Source organism: Chenopodium album, chromosome 10, assembly GCF_948465745.1.
Source record: "Chenopodium album chromosome 10, dcCheAlbu1.1, whole genome shotgun sequence".
In the NCBI taxonomy this organism is placed as follows: Eukaryota; Viridiplantae; Streptophyta; class Magnoliopsida; order Caryophyllales; family Amaranthaceae; genus Chenopodium; species Chenopodium album.
This window is the reverse complement of record NC_137843.1, coordinates 19,503,549-19,520,100: the sequence shown is the minus strand read 5'-3', so window position 1 is coordinate 19,520,100 and position 16,552 is coordinate 19,503,549. Positions and strand designations below refer to the sequence as shown.

At 34.1% G+C, this 16,552-nt stretch overlaps 2 protein-coding genes across 2 annotated transcripts; one reads left to right on the top strand and one right to left on the bottom strand.

Annotated features, from left to right (window-relative positions):
- Nucleotides 1-2,306: 2,306 nt before the first annotated feature.
- Nucleotides 2,307-9,674, top strand: LOC145562332 (uncharacterized). Its single transcript, XM_081622570.1, has 3 exons — nucleotides 2,307-2,588; nucleotides 4,979-5,188; nucleotides 8,943-9,674. The coding sequence occupies exons 1-3, from the start codon at nucleotides 2,420-2,422 to the stop codon at nucleotides 9,650-9,652; spliced, it is 1,089 nt and encodes a 362-aa protein (XP_081478696.1). The 5' UTR covers nucleotides 2,307-2,419; the 3' UTR covers nucleotides 9,653-9,674.
- Nucleotides 9,675-9,769: 95 nt separating this feature from the next.
- LOC145562333 (sec-independent protein translocase protein TATC, chloroplastic-like) lies at nucleotides 9,770-15,990 on the bottom strand. The gene is made up of 4 exons (XM_081622571.1): nucleotides 15,592-15,990; nucleotides 13,595-13,878; nucleotides 12,541-12,831; nucleotides 9,770-10,160 (listed from the first exon to the last, which is right to left on the bottom strand). Exons 1-4 carry the CDS (start codon nucleotides 15,869-15,871, stop codon nucleotides 9,951-9,953), a joined length of 1,065 nt encoding a protein of 354 aa, XP_081478697.1. The 5' UTR covers nucleotides 15,872-15,990; the 3' UTR covers nucleotides 9,770-9,950.
- Between the last annotated feature and the right edge of the window lie 562 nt (nucleotides 15,991-16,552).

Genomic DNA, 16,552 nt, shown 5'->3' with positions numbered 1-16,552 from the left:
CAATACGATATGGGGTATTATCTCACTGATGGTATTTACCCTTTATGGGCGACATTCATTCCCACAATATCTCTCTCCCAAAATAAAAAATAGGGTCTTTTTCCAAAAAGCAAGAGAGTTAGCGAAAGGATATGAAATGTGCTTTTTGAGTACTACAAGCTCGTTTTGCAATAGTTCGTTATCCTACTCTAGCTCGGGATGTTACTATGTTGGGAAAAATTATGATAACTTGCATTATCATACATAACATGATCGTTGAAGATGAGCAAGATACGTATTCAACATATTATGATCCAAATGAATATGATCAAAATGCTCTTCGTCCTCACGTAGAAGAAACATGGAGGAACCTTTTCAATTCAGCAACAGTCGCGATCGACCAGCAAGTTTAAGCACTTACATGTCTAATAGAGCTCGTGTTCGTGGTGAACTTATGCATAGGACCCTCAAGTCAGATTTAGTAGAGCATTTATGGAGTAAGTATGGGGGTTATAGGCAGTAATGAATGTATTATCGTTAGTTTAAGAGTTTTTTCCTTTAATTAAGTATACTTATTTTATATTATAAATAATGTTTTGGTTATATAATGTATTATCAACTTATCGTATATTTTTTTTTATTATAATAATGTAATATGTTGTCTTAAACATGTATATATGTTTTTTTAATTTCCATGTTTAGAAAATGTGTTTTTGTATTATTACGTATTATAATTATAATATACTAGGTTAGGTCCCGTGTCATGCACGATAATTTTCAATAACTATTTTTATACAAAGTAATGAACCATATGTTACATTTTTTTACTTTCCCGTATGTTATATTATATCAATTGAATGATGGAAAACAACAAAAATGGTTAGGAAAAATCACACTGAGAATAATCATCGTGTGTCATTCTTGGCAAGTATGGTTGAAATATCCATAAAGTATTTTGATTGAAATTCTAATCATAAATTATTCAAGGAAATAGCAAAAGTATCACTTGTTGATTGATATTCACATTTCATTGTTTAAACTTGTGGCTTCTATTACATAATTAAAAAAATTCAATCAAGAAAAAAAATATATAAACTTGTTGTAATAAACATATGTGGTACATATAACATGTCTTTCCTAAAAAAAATAGTCTACAAATCGCAAATTATGTTAACAATATTTATTTATTTAATTTAGGAAAAATTGTCAAAAACTACCTACCTAATAGGTCATTTTTTCAACAACTACTCGCTTAAAATTTTTATCAAAAAACTACCCAATAAATTTAAAAAGTTTGAGTAGCACTACCCATTTTGGTTTTCCGGCAACAAATCCGGCAAGTCTGGCCGCATTTTATTTTTTTTCTTCCAAAACTTAAGCGTATACCTCGTATATAACAACCAACCTAATCTCCTTTACAATGACTCACCCTAAAAACACAAAATTTTCAATATTTCCCCAATTAAAGAGGGCGTAAGTAATTGCGATTTTAATTAAGAAATATGTAATGATTCTAATTTGATTAAATTCACTTGTTTTTTCTTCTTAATTGAGTGATTCATCATTTCGTGTTTAAATTTTAAAAGAAAAAACAAAAGTGAGCCCCACTCGTCGGATTTTGTTGCCGAAAACCAAAATGGGTAGTGCTAATCAAACTTTTTAAATTTAGTGGGTAGTTTTTTTCATAAAAAATTTAAGTGAGTAGTTGTTGACAAAATAACCTATTAGGCGGGTAGTTCTTCACAATTTTTCCTTTAATTTATTTGCTTAAGTTTATAGTTGTCAATATGTTTTTTTTGGAAAGATACATCAATTTATATTACTTTATATATCACAAAGTATAATTCTTTTAAATTAAGAGAGAGAAGGGTAAGGATACGGAATAGTGGGGTTTACTCCGTGCAGAGTTTGTTCAATACATCCGGGTGTACGGTATATCCGGGTAATTTACTCATTAATTTTTGCTCATTCAATAAATTAAATAAGCAGAATAATTTTGCTCATTTATTAAATGAGCAAATTACCCGGGAATACCATACACCCGGATGTATATAAAAAAAACACAAACTTTTAAATAAAACGGATGTTCAGTAAATTACTGAACATCTATTATAAAGTGACAATAAAATACGTAAAAGTTACACTAAAACGCATAAAAGTTACCTTGATATATACGAGTTATTTATGCTTCATTGTTAAATTTGACAAAAGTGACACTAAATTTGACAAAAGTGACACTAAATCTGACAAAAGTGTACCCGATATACAGTAAATTACTGAAAACCGGGTGTATATAAAAGTTTTCCAAAATTATACTCCGTGCGACACAAGGTAATAGGAATTGGCAGCAGTAGTCGTCTTGGTTGGAACCTCAGCCTAAAACCCATTACCTAATACGAGTATCAAGTTTTCCATTGCCAAAATTGAGAGAGATAGAGAGATGGGGAAAAGCGAGATGGAGCGGCTGAACCAAACTCTAACAGTGCATCTGACAAACATCCATGAGACGCTGCAACTTATGGATCAAACTCCTGCTTCTTCTCTTCAAAAAGTTACCTGGGATGAAGTCGTTAAAATTGGTGAACAGCTCTCCAAAAACGCTACTACTGGTATTCTTTCTCTCTTTCTTGTTTCCATTCTGTCGATTTCATCTATATCTTTTATGTTTGTATGATTTCAGACTTGGGTGTTTGATGGGTGTTCTTATATTTCCATTAAAAATATTATTATGTCCATTGTTTATTTTTGCTTGATACCATCTGTTTCAATTGCTGCCTAATCAAAGATTACAGTTGTATCTTTACAAATTGAATGCCTGTTTATGAAGTTGATAAACTAGGGATGTTTATCAAGTGGCAAAGTTGTAATAAAACCGGGTAAAACCATTAATGGTGTTAGTGATTTTGCCTATGAACAGTGTAAAAGTATGCTATCAAGTTTGCCACCTGATAGAGATAAGCTTGTGTTTTCTATTGTTTGTAGAAGGAGGATTAGTTTGGTGATCCTTTTGTGTTAAACAATAAATTTAGTTGTTCCTATCTCCGTCCAAACTCATGTCCCCTCCTAATTGTTTATCATAGATTCTTCTAGTTAAGAATAGAGCAAGTTAAAAAAATATCTTTTTGGGCAGAGTCGGCAGAGTGGGCAGACATATAGTTCGATGTGAGTCACGTGGCTGATAGATCACTGAATTCTCATTCGAAGATTGATAGATGAATTAAAGGTTGTGTGATACCCTATACTCTGTATGGGGATGTGTACTTGTTTGAGATTGAAATATTTAGTGGTTTATGATATAAAAAGACCTCATTTTAACTGGCAACCTGTTGGATTTTGATATAAGCAACATGATGTAATATTGTAGAAAGTTGAAATTTGTTGCACAAGGGCACAATTGAGATCCTACATACCTACTCCTGATGTCACATACAAATAAAGTTGAATTACTCGCTATTCAAAATAAAAGAACATATCTCACGATTCTCTTCTTCATTTATGTAAGAGAAGAGAACATACTTATTGTAATAAAGGATCATATGATACGAAAAAAGCACATACACTAAAATAACATGGAAGTTTGATAAAGGAACATGTAGGTATGATGAAACATACATTGATTGAGAGCATAACACGCATTATGCTCTTGGGTGTATAAATCTATTAATCTAACGATTGGCACAAGGGGCTTGATAGAGATTTTATAGACGAACATGGTGGAAATGAGACTCCCTAGGGGCCTTCCAAGGTCCTAATCGAAATTAGGTGACCTACCTAGAGAACTTTAGCCAAATTTGACCTTTTTGGTCTTGATTATGTCAACTTTGACAATTGTATGACTATTTTCTATAAGTTATAGTTATCTTATGAACTTATATATTGTAGTTTATCTATTGATGGTATTTTGAGATTAATATTAATGTTCAAGTAAGGGTGTATATCAAAGAGACAAACACCATCGATTCTAATATTTAATTTCTTATCTTTTGAATAGTCATTGTCATGGTTTACTTGGGAAGTTGAAAAATATTTGTAATCATTGAAGTTGAGGGTATAAGAAGTTTGTTTGGAAGGTGAACAATATTTCTAGATGCCCGGGGTTGAAGATGACGGTAAAAGACATTAAAGCCTATAGTGAAGGGTAGAGGATATCATAGATAATGTCAAATAATGATTTTGGTGATATACATGAAATTTTCCAAACTTGATTGCAAAAGCAAAGATGATATAGATACCTCAAAATTTGAAATGTTCATGGAAGGGGTTTTAATTCTTGACTCAAGCATGCTCATTTCACTCACTTATAAGGCCATTCCTTGCAAGTGAGGGACCTTTCTCTTGGATAAGGGAGAATAGACGTTGAATATGTGTTAAGGAAAAGCACAATAGCTTAATATGGATTTTGAGCCTACGAGGTTATGGGGGCATAAAGGAGACAATCTTAACTTGGCAGCTACAATATTATTCCATCTCTTCAAACCTTTGCTAGCAACATAGGTCATGCACCTTTTAGCATCTAGTATGGTCATGTTTGTGATTCAACACTAATTTTGAAAAATATATGTCAGAGTTGATGGGTGTAATTCCAAGTATGTCATTTTAAACTTCCATAGTTATTTTGTGATGTTTGTTATGACTTCTGGTCATAATTTTGCACACAAATATTCATGTTAAGATTACTGGTAGGTAAAAACAAATTGTAAAGAAGACTATTTTGAGATATTTGTCTAAGGTTTCTAAATCTCATTAGGAGTGTGACAAGGTTTTTAGGGCCTTCTCATCCTTATGTGAGTACTATCACTTTCATCTATGTAAGGAGACCTCACTATTTTAATATAGCATACCACAAAATTGTTGACAAGCAGATTGCATGTGAGCTGCTTCTTTACCTGATGTCTCTTTGAATTAAAATATATATATATATATATATATATATATATATATATATATATATATATATATATATTTGTACTGATGTTGAGTATTTGTTATTATTTTGCAGCTGGAATGCTTTGCACTGGAGAAAAAACGAAAGTAGCAGCACTAGAGGAAAACATGGAGGCATATTTTAATGTGTTGCAGGGTCTTCTTTTGCTTGCCTATGGAAGCACAGTGGCTGCAGGACCAACTCTATCATCAAGTATTCACGCATCAATAAAACAAGTTGTCGATTGCAGTTTCTTGCTATGGAGGGAATGTGTTGCTAGCTATGGTACTATTCTTTTCCTCCCTTCTCCTCCATGTTTACATTCTTATTCACTGTCATGCATTTCTAATTATGGTTCCAATTGGAGATATAAGCTATTATATGCTTTATGTATTTTACAATTGACTGTATATGTTTATCATTGGCTTGATAGATTATGGAATGAGGCCATGGGAGTACATATAGGTGTCACTATAGCCAATTATATGTCTTGATCATGTCTAATCATGTTCAGGCATGCCTTGTTAAGCAATTCTTGCATAAATATAGAGAAATTGAGGTAGGTTTTTTATGGCATATGGGGTGACTTATATGGTAACTTTGTGGGAAAGTATGCCTTTTGACAGGAAATGGAGTGAATTTGAACGGTGTTTGAAGTGACTTGGAAAGTCTTGTTTATACATTAGTCTTTTACATAAGAAATTACTAGTATGATATGGGGGAAATTATGCTAAGGTTTATTTTATTTTATTTAATTATTTTGTATAATATAATGGAATAGTAAAATAATTATAGAGCCCCTTTGATTAGGTTTCCATTTTTTAAAGAGTTGCAAAAGTTTGATGAATATGTTTTTAGAATAGAGGCTTTTTGACACAATATAGCAGTGCAGCATTCTGTAAATTCTACATTGAGAGTGTCAAATATGTCTAGGAATTGATTTTAGTATAGAGCCTCCTTGATTAGGTTTCCACTTTTCTACAGAGTTGCAAAAGTTTGAGAATATGTTTTTTGTAATAGAGGCTCTCTGACACAATATAGTAGTGCATCATTTCACATTGAGATTCGATAGTGTCAAATATATCTAGGAATTGATTTTAGTATTGGCAGAGTTAAGAGACAAGGCTAGGGCTTATACCTCTTCATCACTAGGGATCATGGTTCGAAAATGCGGTTTCGGGCACGGTTTCGGTCGCGATCGCGATAACTGTAACATGTCGCGGTAACGGAATTGATGCGGTTATCGCGGATGTGGAGACCAAATTTTAGTTCTATATTTTATATGTTTTATCAATATTACAATTCATAAATTTTAAAAATGAATTTTTTTATCATTTCTAATAATTAAAATTATTATTATTGTAATTATTTTCAGTTATTAATTCAATTCCTCTGAAATAAATTGTCTTCTACTATAAGGAATGGGTAACATTGTAACATATAAGTAAAGATTAAAAAGAAAACTACTCCGTACTTGTTAAGTTATTGGAGTAGTCAAAAGGTCAAAAGGAAAAAGCAGTGTTATATAAAATGACACTTGTCCAATACCCACCCTCACCTATGTGACAGCTCACTAGTCATACCCCACTCAAATATCAGAGCACCCCTCTCTCCCCTCTTCCTACCTCTCTATCTCCTCTTTCTCTTTTCTTTTCTTACTGTTTTTCAATGGAGTCGAAGAAAATTCGCGAAATTATGCGATTTCTCGGGGAGATTCATAGTTATATCGGTGTACCGGCCGATTCGGTCCAAAAATGCAGTGTATTGTAATAACCCGCATCAAATCGCTAAATCTTGGTTCGGTAAAATTGAAATCCGCTACAACTCGCCCGATACGTTATGATACGGCTGCATTTTTTTGAACCCGGCATCGGGAGTGGGACCTCGCGAGACCCTACCCTGAAATACGGGTATGGGTCCAATTTTTTTTAGACCCTGCGGCTCCGGGTAGGGTATGGGTCTGGGTGGTATCGGGTCGGGTAAGGGTCCGGGTATAATGAATTTAGACCCAGACCTTGCCAAACCCTATGCGTGGACCTGTCATACCCATACCCTATCCAGACCCGTACTAAGACCCATTCAATATATTAAATAAAAATAAAAAATACTTGTAAAAATAAAACTCCAAGTAAGGAACTCATATAGGCGCCCACTTTCATAGTTGTATGATTTGTCAAATTAATTATAATGTTCTCATGTTTTTTTTTTTTTTTTTTTTTTTTTCGTGCTATATGCAATCGTACATTCGTATTTCGTACACTAAAAAAAGACGATTAAAAATTATGGGGGAAAAAAAGGTAAAGGACTCTGTTTGAACCCTACCAAGACCTCGGGTAGGGTATGGGTATGGAAAAAAATTTATGGGCACAGGTACGGGTATAAATATACCCTACCCAGACCCTACCCATTGTCATCAGTATCATAACACCTCTTAAACATTTCTAGATAGTAGGTGATTGGGAAAGGCCTCTTAGGCAGCATTTGCTCAGAGAGCAGATATGGTGCTGCCTTAAAATGATACCACATTTACAGTTGATATCTTCTACTAGATATCATATGCAATTTAAATGAAGAATAGACCACTTTGGATTCTTATCACTCCTTTGTCTACTCATGCAAACTGGTTAAAGGATTTGGGACCAAATTCTTAACTTTTTGTTACAATATACTCCCTACGTTTTAGCAACGGAAATCAAGGAAAAGTGAAAATGAGGACCATGCTTGTGACTACTTTTTGCTTTAAGGAGTAGAGAGATAGAGAGTAAGGGATTTACATAATATAATTGGGTTCCACAAAGCGGGGTTGTAGTAGATAAAAATATGAATAAAAGGTTACTATATAAGGATTAAAGTAAGTGGGTAGAACTTAGAAAACGGAAAGTGAGTAGAACTAAGGAAAACGGAGGGAGTTTGAAAGATTCTATTGGTGACTGTATGAGATTTGAAAATATATGCAAATTTATTCAATTCTAATTTGGTACAACAGGTTAAGAACTATGCTAAGTTCACATCTTTGTGCATTACTCTCGTTGCTTCTTCAATTCTAAAGTTGTCATGTCTCGTGCTGAATATGCTACTCAATATGTCATCTTTTTTAGTTGATCCTTTTTTTATTACATTGGTACAAAAGAAATTTTTTTTGCCGTGGAGAAATCTTCCTGTAAGAATGCTCTTCCTCAAGGAATGATCAATGATGCTGTAATTGCAGCTTTTTGCAAGGAATCAATATTTGGGGGAAGGGCATATTAGTCACAGTCTATTAGTAGTAACTTGGAGAATAAGCTAGAGGTTTGTTAGGAGGGATTTTCTATAAATAGAGGAAAAAGGAGATGTTGAATATTGAGTGATTTGTTTTTGGAAGAGAGTGAGCCTCTCAGAAGCTCATATTAGGAGAGCATCCACCTCTTGAAAGTGGAATTATCATTCAATTTACTGTAATTCACATATTATCAATATATTCATCATTTTCCTGCCATTGTAGACTGTAATCTTGTCAGTTCCTAGCACTTTTGTGTTCCTGACAACTTTCGTGGTTCACAAAAAGAACCACTGAATATTATGGCTAACAACCCTCTCAAAACATGAATTAACCCTTTTTTTTTATCCGGCACTTGATTAATTACAGTAATCAACTCCCACATGACTTGCAAATAAGTGCTATGGCTAACTTCTTACTCTACAAATACCCCTCTCATTCTCTTTCATTTGACACAGCCAATTTTTGCAAGTCTGTTACCAATTCATTGAGAAACTATCCCAGAAGCCATTGTAAATAATGAAGTACGTCCAATCGAGTAAGTTTTAGGTGAGACCGTGAGACATTTCATGGACTTGGTATGTAAGTCTCTGTATTATTGCAGCTTCTGTTATCCTATAGATCCAACTGCCAACGTGTTTGAGTTATTGGCAATGTTGTTTGGTTATTGTAATGATAGATTTATGATACCATCTAAATGATCCTTGGTTGTTAATTTGATTTTATTTTTATTTTTATCTATTTATTTTAATTTTTATTAATGTAATTATTCATTGACATTAGGACCTCATAGTAGTGAAAAGAAGTGCTCCATTCCTCAATTAGCTGGCACAGTCTGGGAAGCATGTTCTGCTCTCAAGAAAACTCCTGCAACAAATATAGTTGCAATTGGGCGCGCAATGACACAGGTTGCTGTTTCCATGAAGGACGTGTTACGTGAAATGAATGAGCTTGAACCGTGTTCATCTGATCCAACCAGTGAAGCAGAGAGTCAAACGTCTGATGCTGATACTGATGATGAGTTCGGTAAAGACCTGTCACCTGAAGAGATGAAAGTCGCTCGATTAGCAATCGGAGTTGTGTCAGAAGCAGTTATTGTCATCAAGGAACTTATACGATGCATTACTGGTTTGCTTAGGAAGGAATCTCTTAAAGATGAGAATGATGGGGTTGAGTCTTTGGAAAAGCTATTGAAGCTTTGTCGTAGCATTGGAGTTCAGGTGGATGAGCTTGGAGCTTGTTTATATCCACCACAAGAATTCTCCGCAATAGCTAAATCATGCAAAGAATTATCTGATTTGATAGATGAAGTGGGTAAAGAATTGGACTATTTAAATGGCTCCACAGAAGCTTTCTCCGAGAGATGCAACGCATTGAAGACCGCCTTGGAAAATTTGGAAGCAGAAATTTCTGATTCTCTTGCTACTAATGCAATTCTGCAAAATTCCAATGGATTGGATGTGGTTGAACAAATGCAGAATCTAGCTGTATAAGATAGTTGATCTTTTATTCTCCCTATTAGCTCATATTGCCCTCGCGGTGAGTTGTTTAAAAAACCAAAAAAAGAAAAGAAAAAAAAAAGAAATTAATTATGGACATACTGGTACAAGTTTGTGCAACTAATTGTATGGGATTTGAATGTCAGTATGACATGTAATTTTTCGCCCAAAAATATCTTATAGAATAATCCATGATTTTCATCTCATTACAATCATGAAACATGGAGTATACAAACTATACAAAACTAATAACAAACTATTGGCAAAAGCCATTAATGTCTTATTGTTAAAACTAGCGCCCTATGGCCTTCACCGCCCAGGCGCCACCAAGATAAAGCCCTAAAAGTGGCCCTGCTAGAAGCATTTGGGTCAATGGATCAGTTGATGGTGTCAGCACTGCAGCAGCGACAACAGCACCTACCACAACATATCTCCAAATTGACAGCATTTGATCTCCAGAAACCAAACCTGTTTGTCCCAGCAAAAGTTGTATAACTGGAACCTGTGAGTAGCATGAAAGATCATTAAAAACCTGCTCTGTGCATTAAGTACAAGCAAAGAAAGATTTTGCATCTACAAAACACCATGATTAAACTAACTGCCATCACCACAATATCCTACTCGAAATTTGCTAGCCACAAGGTTTGGCAAAGCCAGCATGTACACAAACCTCACCTTGGCTCACAAACCTAAACAATTTCCAAAAGTCCTCACTGCATGCACTGTCTCCAAGAGGCTCACCTAAGCAATTAAGAAACCCACTCTAGCTTTCACATCCACTAACTTACCAAACTCTCTAAGAGCATCCAAGTCAAGATTAATTCCTCCTAGGCTACATTTATTTAAAAAAAAAAAAAAAAAAAAAAAAAAAAAAAAAAAAAAAAAAAGACAGCTAATTTATAATCCTGAAAGTAACTTGGATATTTTCAATGACCACCTTAGAGCCATCAAGATTAACATCTATATTAAAAGTAGTATTATTTATGTATTGTACAAGGGATGCATGGATCGCCTTCCTCCTCAATCCCCACCTTAAAAACTCCACATTCTCCCTTCAACACCGAAACTGTAAAAAAAACATAACAGAAGTTCCATGCAGAAGAAAACCACTTGCTAGGAAGCATCAATTGGTATCACAGACAAATATGGATGGGACAAACAGCTTCTAACCCTAATCAAAACCACCGCATAAATCCCTTCCTATGTGATAGGAAGTCAAGAAAACTTACCGCAGGTGTAACACTCATAAGCCTTTTCGAACTTTAACAAACAACCAACCTACATGCCTTATTCATTTAAGCCTCTGGAAGGATTTAAATCCCCACCACAAAAGCACACTAAACTATCAAATGGTGTAAGAAAGCATTTCCCCCAATCAGTTAGCAAACAATAATTTCTTAACAATCTTATAAGCACAGGCAGGTAAATTGCTCTACAAATGATCCCTTACCTTAATAGATGGATGTTTCTTTGGAAAAAAAAAATTCATGTTCCCAATAACTTTAGTCAGATAAAATCCCTTGAAAGGTTATCCTTATTGATGTCCTACAATCTTAGAGATGTGCTACTATAAATTCATCCAGGCCCGGCCCGACACTTATACCTGTTCATATTTTAAACAACCTAACTCACCTCATCCTTAGTTGCTCTCACCAATCACTTTACACCTCATCAGGAAATCTCTAATCCTTTGCTTAATCATTTGCCAACAAACTCAGGAGCTAAGCATAGAAATATGCCTATAGCCAGCATGAATCATGTTTTGGGCTGGAACTTGATTCTAGTGAAAGTGCAAAATCAACCCATTCCTTTCATTTCCTAAGCTGGTTCTTCCAATTGCTCTGGTATCTATAATTTACTGGTGGATCTACAATGAGTATACAAAAGTCCCACATCCCCACCATGAATCACTATCCTTACATTTAGACTGACAGCAATTAAAATAACTGCAGGAAATCTTTTTCCAAAACTAAACAGAACACAGTATTTAAAGAAAACAGTAGCATTCCACATTATTTACCACCAGGAATAGCATAACTATCTCTACCTTCAAGCCTACCTAAAGAACATAAACAAGCCACTTTCCCTCCATTAGTACTTTCTATGATTGTCTGCCACAGCTTCTTTAAATGTCTCTTCTTAGCACCCTACTTTCTTAACTAGGTGAAATTCACTTTAAGAAGAAAGATATGTGATCACATTTAACACCCTAAAGTAGCTTAACATGAAAAACAAAACTGAAACTAGAAATTTAGAAGTCGACATAACATGCTATTTCGTATAAACACGCTATTAGTATTATGTTATCTTATTTGGTCATTCATAGTCACACTAATAAGCTTACATAAAATTGACATTTGTAGTTATTATTATGAATCTTGAAGTATGTGACGAATATATTCGAACACAGGACTCATGAAATTATAGACTTTTAGTCAACATCCTAACTTTTAGATAACCATGTACAGAGTAACAATTATACTAGGTAAAAAGACAATTATGCTGCATTTTGCATATAAACAAAAATGATTCAGGTGCTGCTTGTTGAATCTTACATCTAAAAATTATTATATGTATTTGCTAATTGCGCTTATGAATTCAGATGTTTACCGGAAACTATTTTGCCTCTTATGTTGATAATTTTCATTACTATTTATATTTTGTCCCAAACGAAATAATATTATTTACAAAAATGTCAACAGACAACTATTAACCCCTCATGTAGTCCAGTGGACAAAGAGCCAGTACATCAACAAGTCTTTCAAATATATTTTAAAAACATCACAAGCCTTGTCAGAAGTAAGATTTCATTCCCAGTCAACTCCATTCAATGGTATTCAGAAGTTAGTAAAATTGTACAAATAAAGTCCAAGAAACATTACCTGGAAAGACAAGCCAGTGCTGAACATCAGGATAAGAACAAATTCAAAATATTGATCAATTGACCAAAGTGATTCAACAGCTCCTTCAGCATAATTTACAAAGAAGTTCAATGCTGCCGGAGTGAGAACAAGATAGGAGAAGGTAATACCAGCATAGAAAAGCACAGAGGATCCTAAAACAATAGGGCCCAGGAATCTTCTTTCTGCCCTAGTAAGACCAGGTAGCACAAATGCAATAATTTCATAGAGGATCACAGGGCTCCCAAGAAGAAGACCACAATATCCGGAAACCTGAAGCGTACAGTAGATTCTGTTAGCAGTCTAGCAAGCTTATGCAATGTTTAGGCTTAAGATAAAACAGTATAGGGAGGCCCAAAATGTTGTTACATAAGCATTTCTCTTGCGGTTATATGAGCGAATCCAGAGTTTCAATAGAGATTCTACATTGTAAGGGTAACTCTAAGGTAATCAATAAGGCTTAAAAGTATGACCTGAACTATTCAGCTACTCCAAATTTGCAAACCGACAATTCTTACTCATCCATCAAACAGAAAATCTAGACAGAAGTATTGAGTAATTATTTTTTTCCTGAGTAACCTGCTCAGGCAGGATTTAAAGACAGGAACATGTCATAAACAACAAGTCTATTACTCCTTACCCAATCTTGTCTGCCTGCCTTTGCCCATCACTGGAACAATTACAAATCTATGTTTTTTGCATCAGAACCAGCAACAGCAGTTCCAATCATGCTCCTATGGGTGAAATCAATTGATACTTGATGGTTCGAAATTTAGAGTGCTACATAGGAACGCTAAAACCTTTAATTAATTTCTGATCTTTTCTGATCATGTATCCCAGTAAAATCATCAATTCTCTCTTCTAAATTTCAAATTATATCAGATCTATCCTATGGGGCAACATTTGGAAACCTCCATCCAGAATGCAGATATATGCTATTGTTTGAGTTTTAGAGTCAAAGATATTCTGTCAATTAGATAGCCTTATCCCTTATTATAAGCAGCAGTTAATTTCTCAAGGTAGCAAGTTTTCCAACCTTTAATGTAGTGAAGAAGAACTCCCCCGGAGCTAGTTGCAGGAAACGAACACCTTGCTCTTTAACTGGGTTTTCAAGGATCATAACTAGATCTTTAGAGAAAGCAAAACAGCCCAAAATAGCAGCCCCAACAGCCAAAACTGATACAAATATTCTTTGTCGAAGCTCCTCGAGGTGATCCCATATACTCATCTCCTTATCATCAGGTAGGTCATCTTTACTCGGGTAAAGAAATTCATAAATAGAGCTCTGTCCACCTTCTTGGCCAACATTCTGAAGTTCATCTGCCATGATACAAATCTACATTAGATTTGAAAAATGAAAAATGTATTACCTTTCAAAGGACAACATAGAGTTCACTAGGAAACAACAAATCTGAAATGCTCAGCTGAGCAGAATTAGAAGGAGAATATGTGGGCACATCATCAACAATATGGTGACTTCTCCAAATCATAAATGGCGAATTAAATGGAGCATATGTGGCACGTCATCAAAAATGGGCTAGGCCATTTTTATTTTTATGGATACCTTTCATGAGATCATTAGAAATGAGAAGTACAGGAAGACAATCCCATATATCATATAATATACACACATATATATCATGACAACATTCCCTAATCCTACCATTAACTTTTAAGATTCTTCTATTCAGAAACCTCTCTATTCTGTTAGGCAACCAATATTTAAAAAAAAAAAAAAAACAACTTCAATTTTATAGTAGAAGCCAAGTGATTTGTAAGAGTCCCACGATAGACATTATTTAAATGTTGGATAACCCTAGCAGTGATATGGTATTATGTGAAATTCCAGAATACTGCATAAGATGTTAACAAATCAATCAAACATTCCACATAGTGAGCAGCTACTCATACACCATTATAAGCTCCTATCATCCATCATTCACTATTCTTCAACCATGTCTACTTCGAGTTCCACTTACCACAGCTTTTTTCAAGCGTTGAACAAAATACTAGTTCTGCTCAACAATTTAAACCAAGAAAAGCAAAAAATAAGAAATGGGAAATCTTCAAACAGTTCACCATAAAATTCATAAGAAAGAAGTAGTTATTTCCTATAGCCCCCAACATCATTTTTCCACATTCTTTCCTATTAAACATGCAATAAATCCCTCGACTAAAAGCATAAATGCTTGAGAAAAACACCCAAAACTACTTCAACAGCACAAAAAACTTTTCGTTCAATGGGTTGGCAGGTTTCAAACACTGTCACCTAGATTTTCTTACAGCACAACCTTGGGTTAAGTCATACTCCGATACGTGAATCAGCACCGATACATGAATCAACATCATAAGCAGAAAATCCTTCTCTCCTATTCCAATATTTCTGTTTAACACATCAATAATCCAATGTAAATATCCATTCTGCTATTTCATTGCAGTAGCCATCTACTTTACCTAGAGCCCTTTGACATATTTTATACTATAGCATAAGTTCTGTGGGGATTAGCCACATTAAGTTCGAATTTTCGCAATTTGCCTAAACTTTTGATTGAGTTGCATCTTTCATTCATATCATAGTAATAATAGTTGTAATTCTATCTTTTCTGCTATTTCATTGCAATAACAATCTACTTCACCTAGAGCCTTTTATACTATAGCACAAGTTATGTGAGGATAAGCCACAAGAAGTTCGAATAATCATAATTTGCTGAAACCCCTTTTGATTGAATTGCATCTTTCATTTCATATCATAGTAATAATAGTAGTAATTTAGCCCATTAAGATTAGAAAAAAAAAAAAAAAAAAAAATCCAAAAAAATTCCATATTTCAGATAATCCTTTGACCAGGCAATCAATAAATGACAACAAAAACAATAAATTAAAAGAAGCAATTTCACATTTTTATATTTTCACTTTCTAGGAAAGCAAAAATTTCACATATAATATTAAATATTATGCAAAAAATCAATTAGAAAATAAAATATATAAAACTGAAATATTCAGAAAATCAAAGGAGAGGGGCAAATTACATACTGGGTTTATCTTCAAGAGTTGAGGTAAGACCAAGACTGGTAGAACCTTGATCATTTTCCTTCAAATCATCAACAGCAAAACAAACAGTTTTACCCCATTTTCTGGGAAATCTTGTAGCAGATAAACTGAAGGTTTGTTTGTGGGTAGTTACTTGCACGAATTCAGGAAGAAAACGATGCTTAGAATTGAGAGGAAGAGGATTTAAGCAGCAGCAGCTGGTGCTGCTACTGGTGGTGTTGAGATGTAATCGAGACATTCGAGCACCGCCAACCATGCTCATCGGAGTCACAAAAAATATATGGTGATGATATGTTCAGGAATTGAGGCTAGGACTCTACCAGGAGCTCGTTGCCTAATTTCTTACTCCGTATTTCATTTCGCTTTATTATTCTATATTGCGATAATTTTGTAAGGATCTTGTTAGCGAATGCCCTATGACGTTAGATAAACATTTATTCTTTTCGTTATTAAATATTTGTTTAATTTCTCCTAAATTTCTCAATATTCGGAGTTTTAGGAGAAATTAGATAAAATAATAAAATAGGTAGTTAGTAGAGTAGGTGAAAGAATAAATAATTGTAAAAAGTAAAAGTAATGGAGAGAATTGAAAGAGAGAGAATATAAAATTAATAAAATATGATTCATGGTGGGTCCATTAGGTGAAAGAAATGAATTAAATATTGTAAAAGCTTTTCAAATAAAGAAATGGAGCAAGTATTTAAAAATAGCCTGAAATGGAAATTAAAGGGGATCAAGTATTTAAATCGCATCAATCGGCGTAATTATTGTTAATTGTTCAACCTCCCCACCATTAATGAAACTTGACCCTAAATTAATAAAACCAGACCCTAACACACACATTCTTAAATTTCAAAAACACATTTTAAAATTACAACCTAAAACAAAATTATCTTAAATCATCACAAAAAAAAAAATAAATAAATTACCAACCATTAAATAA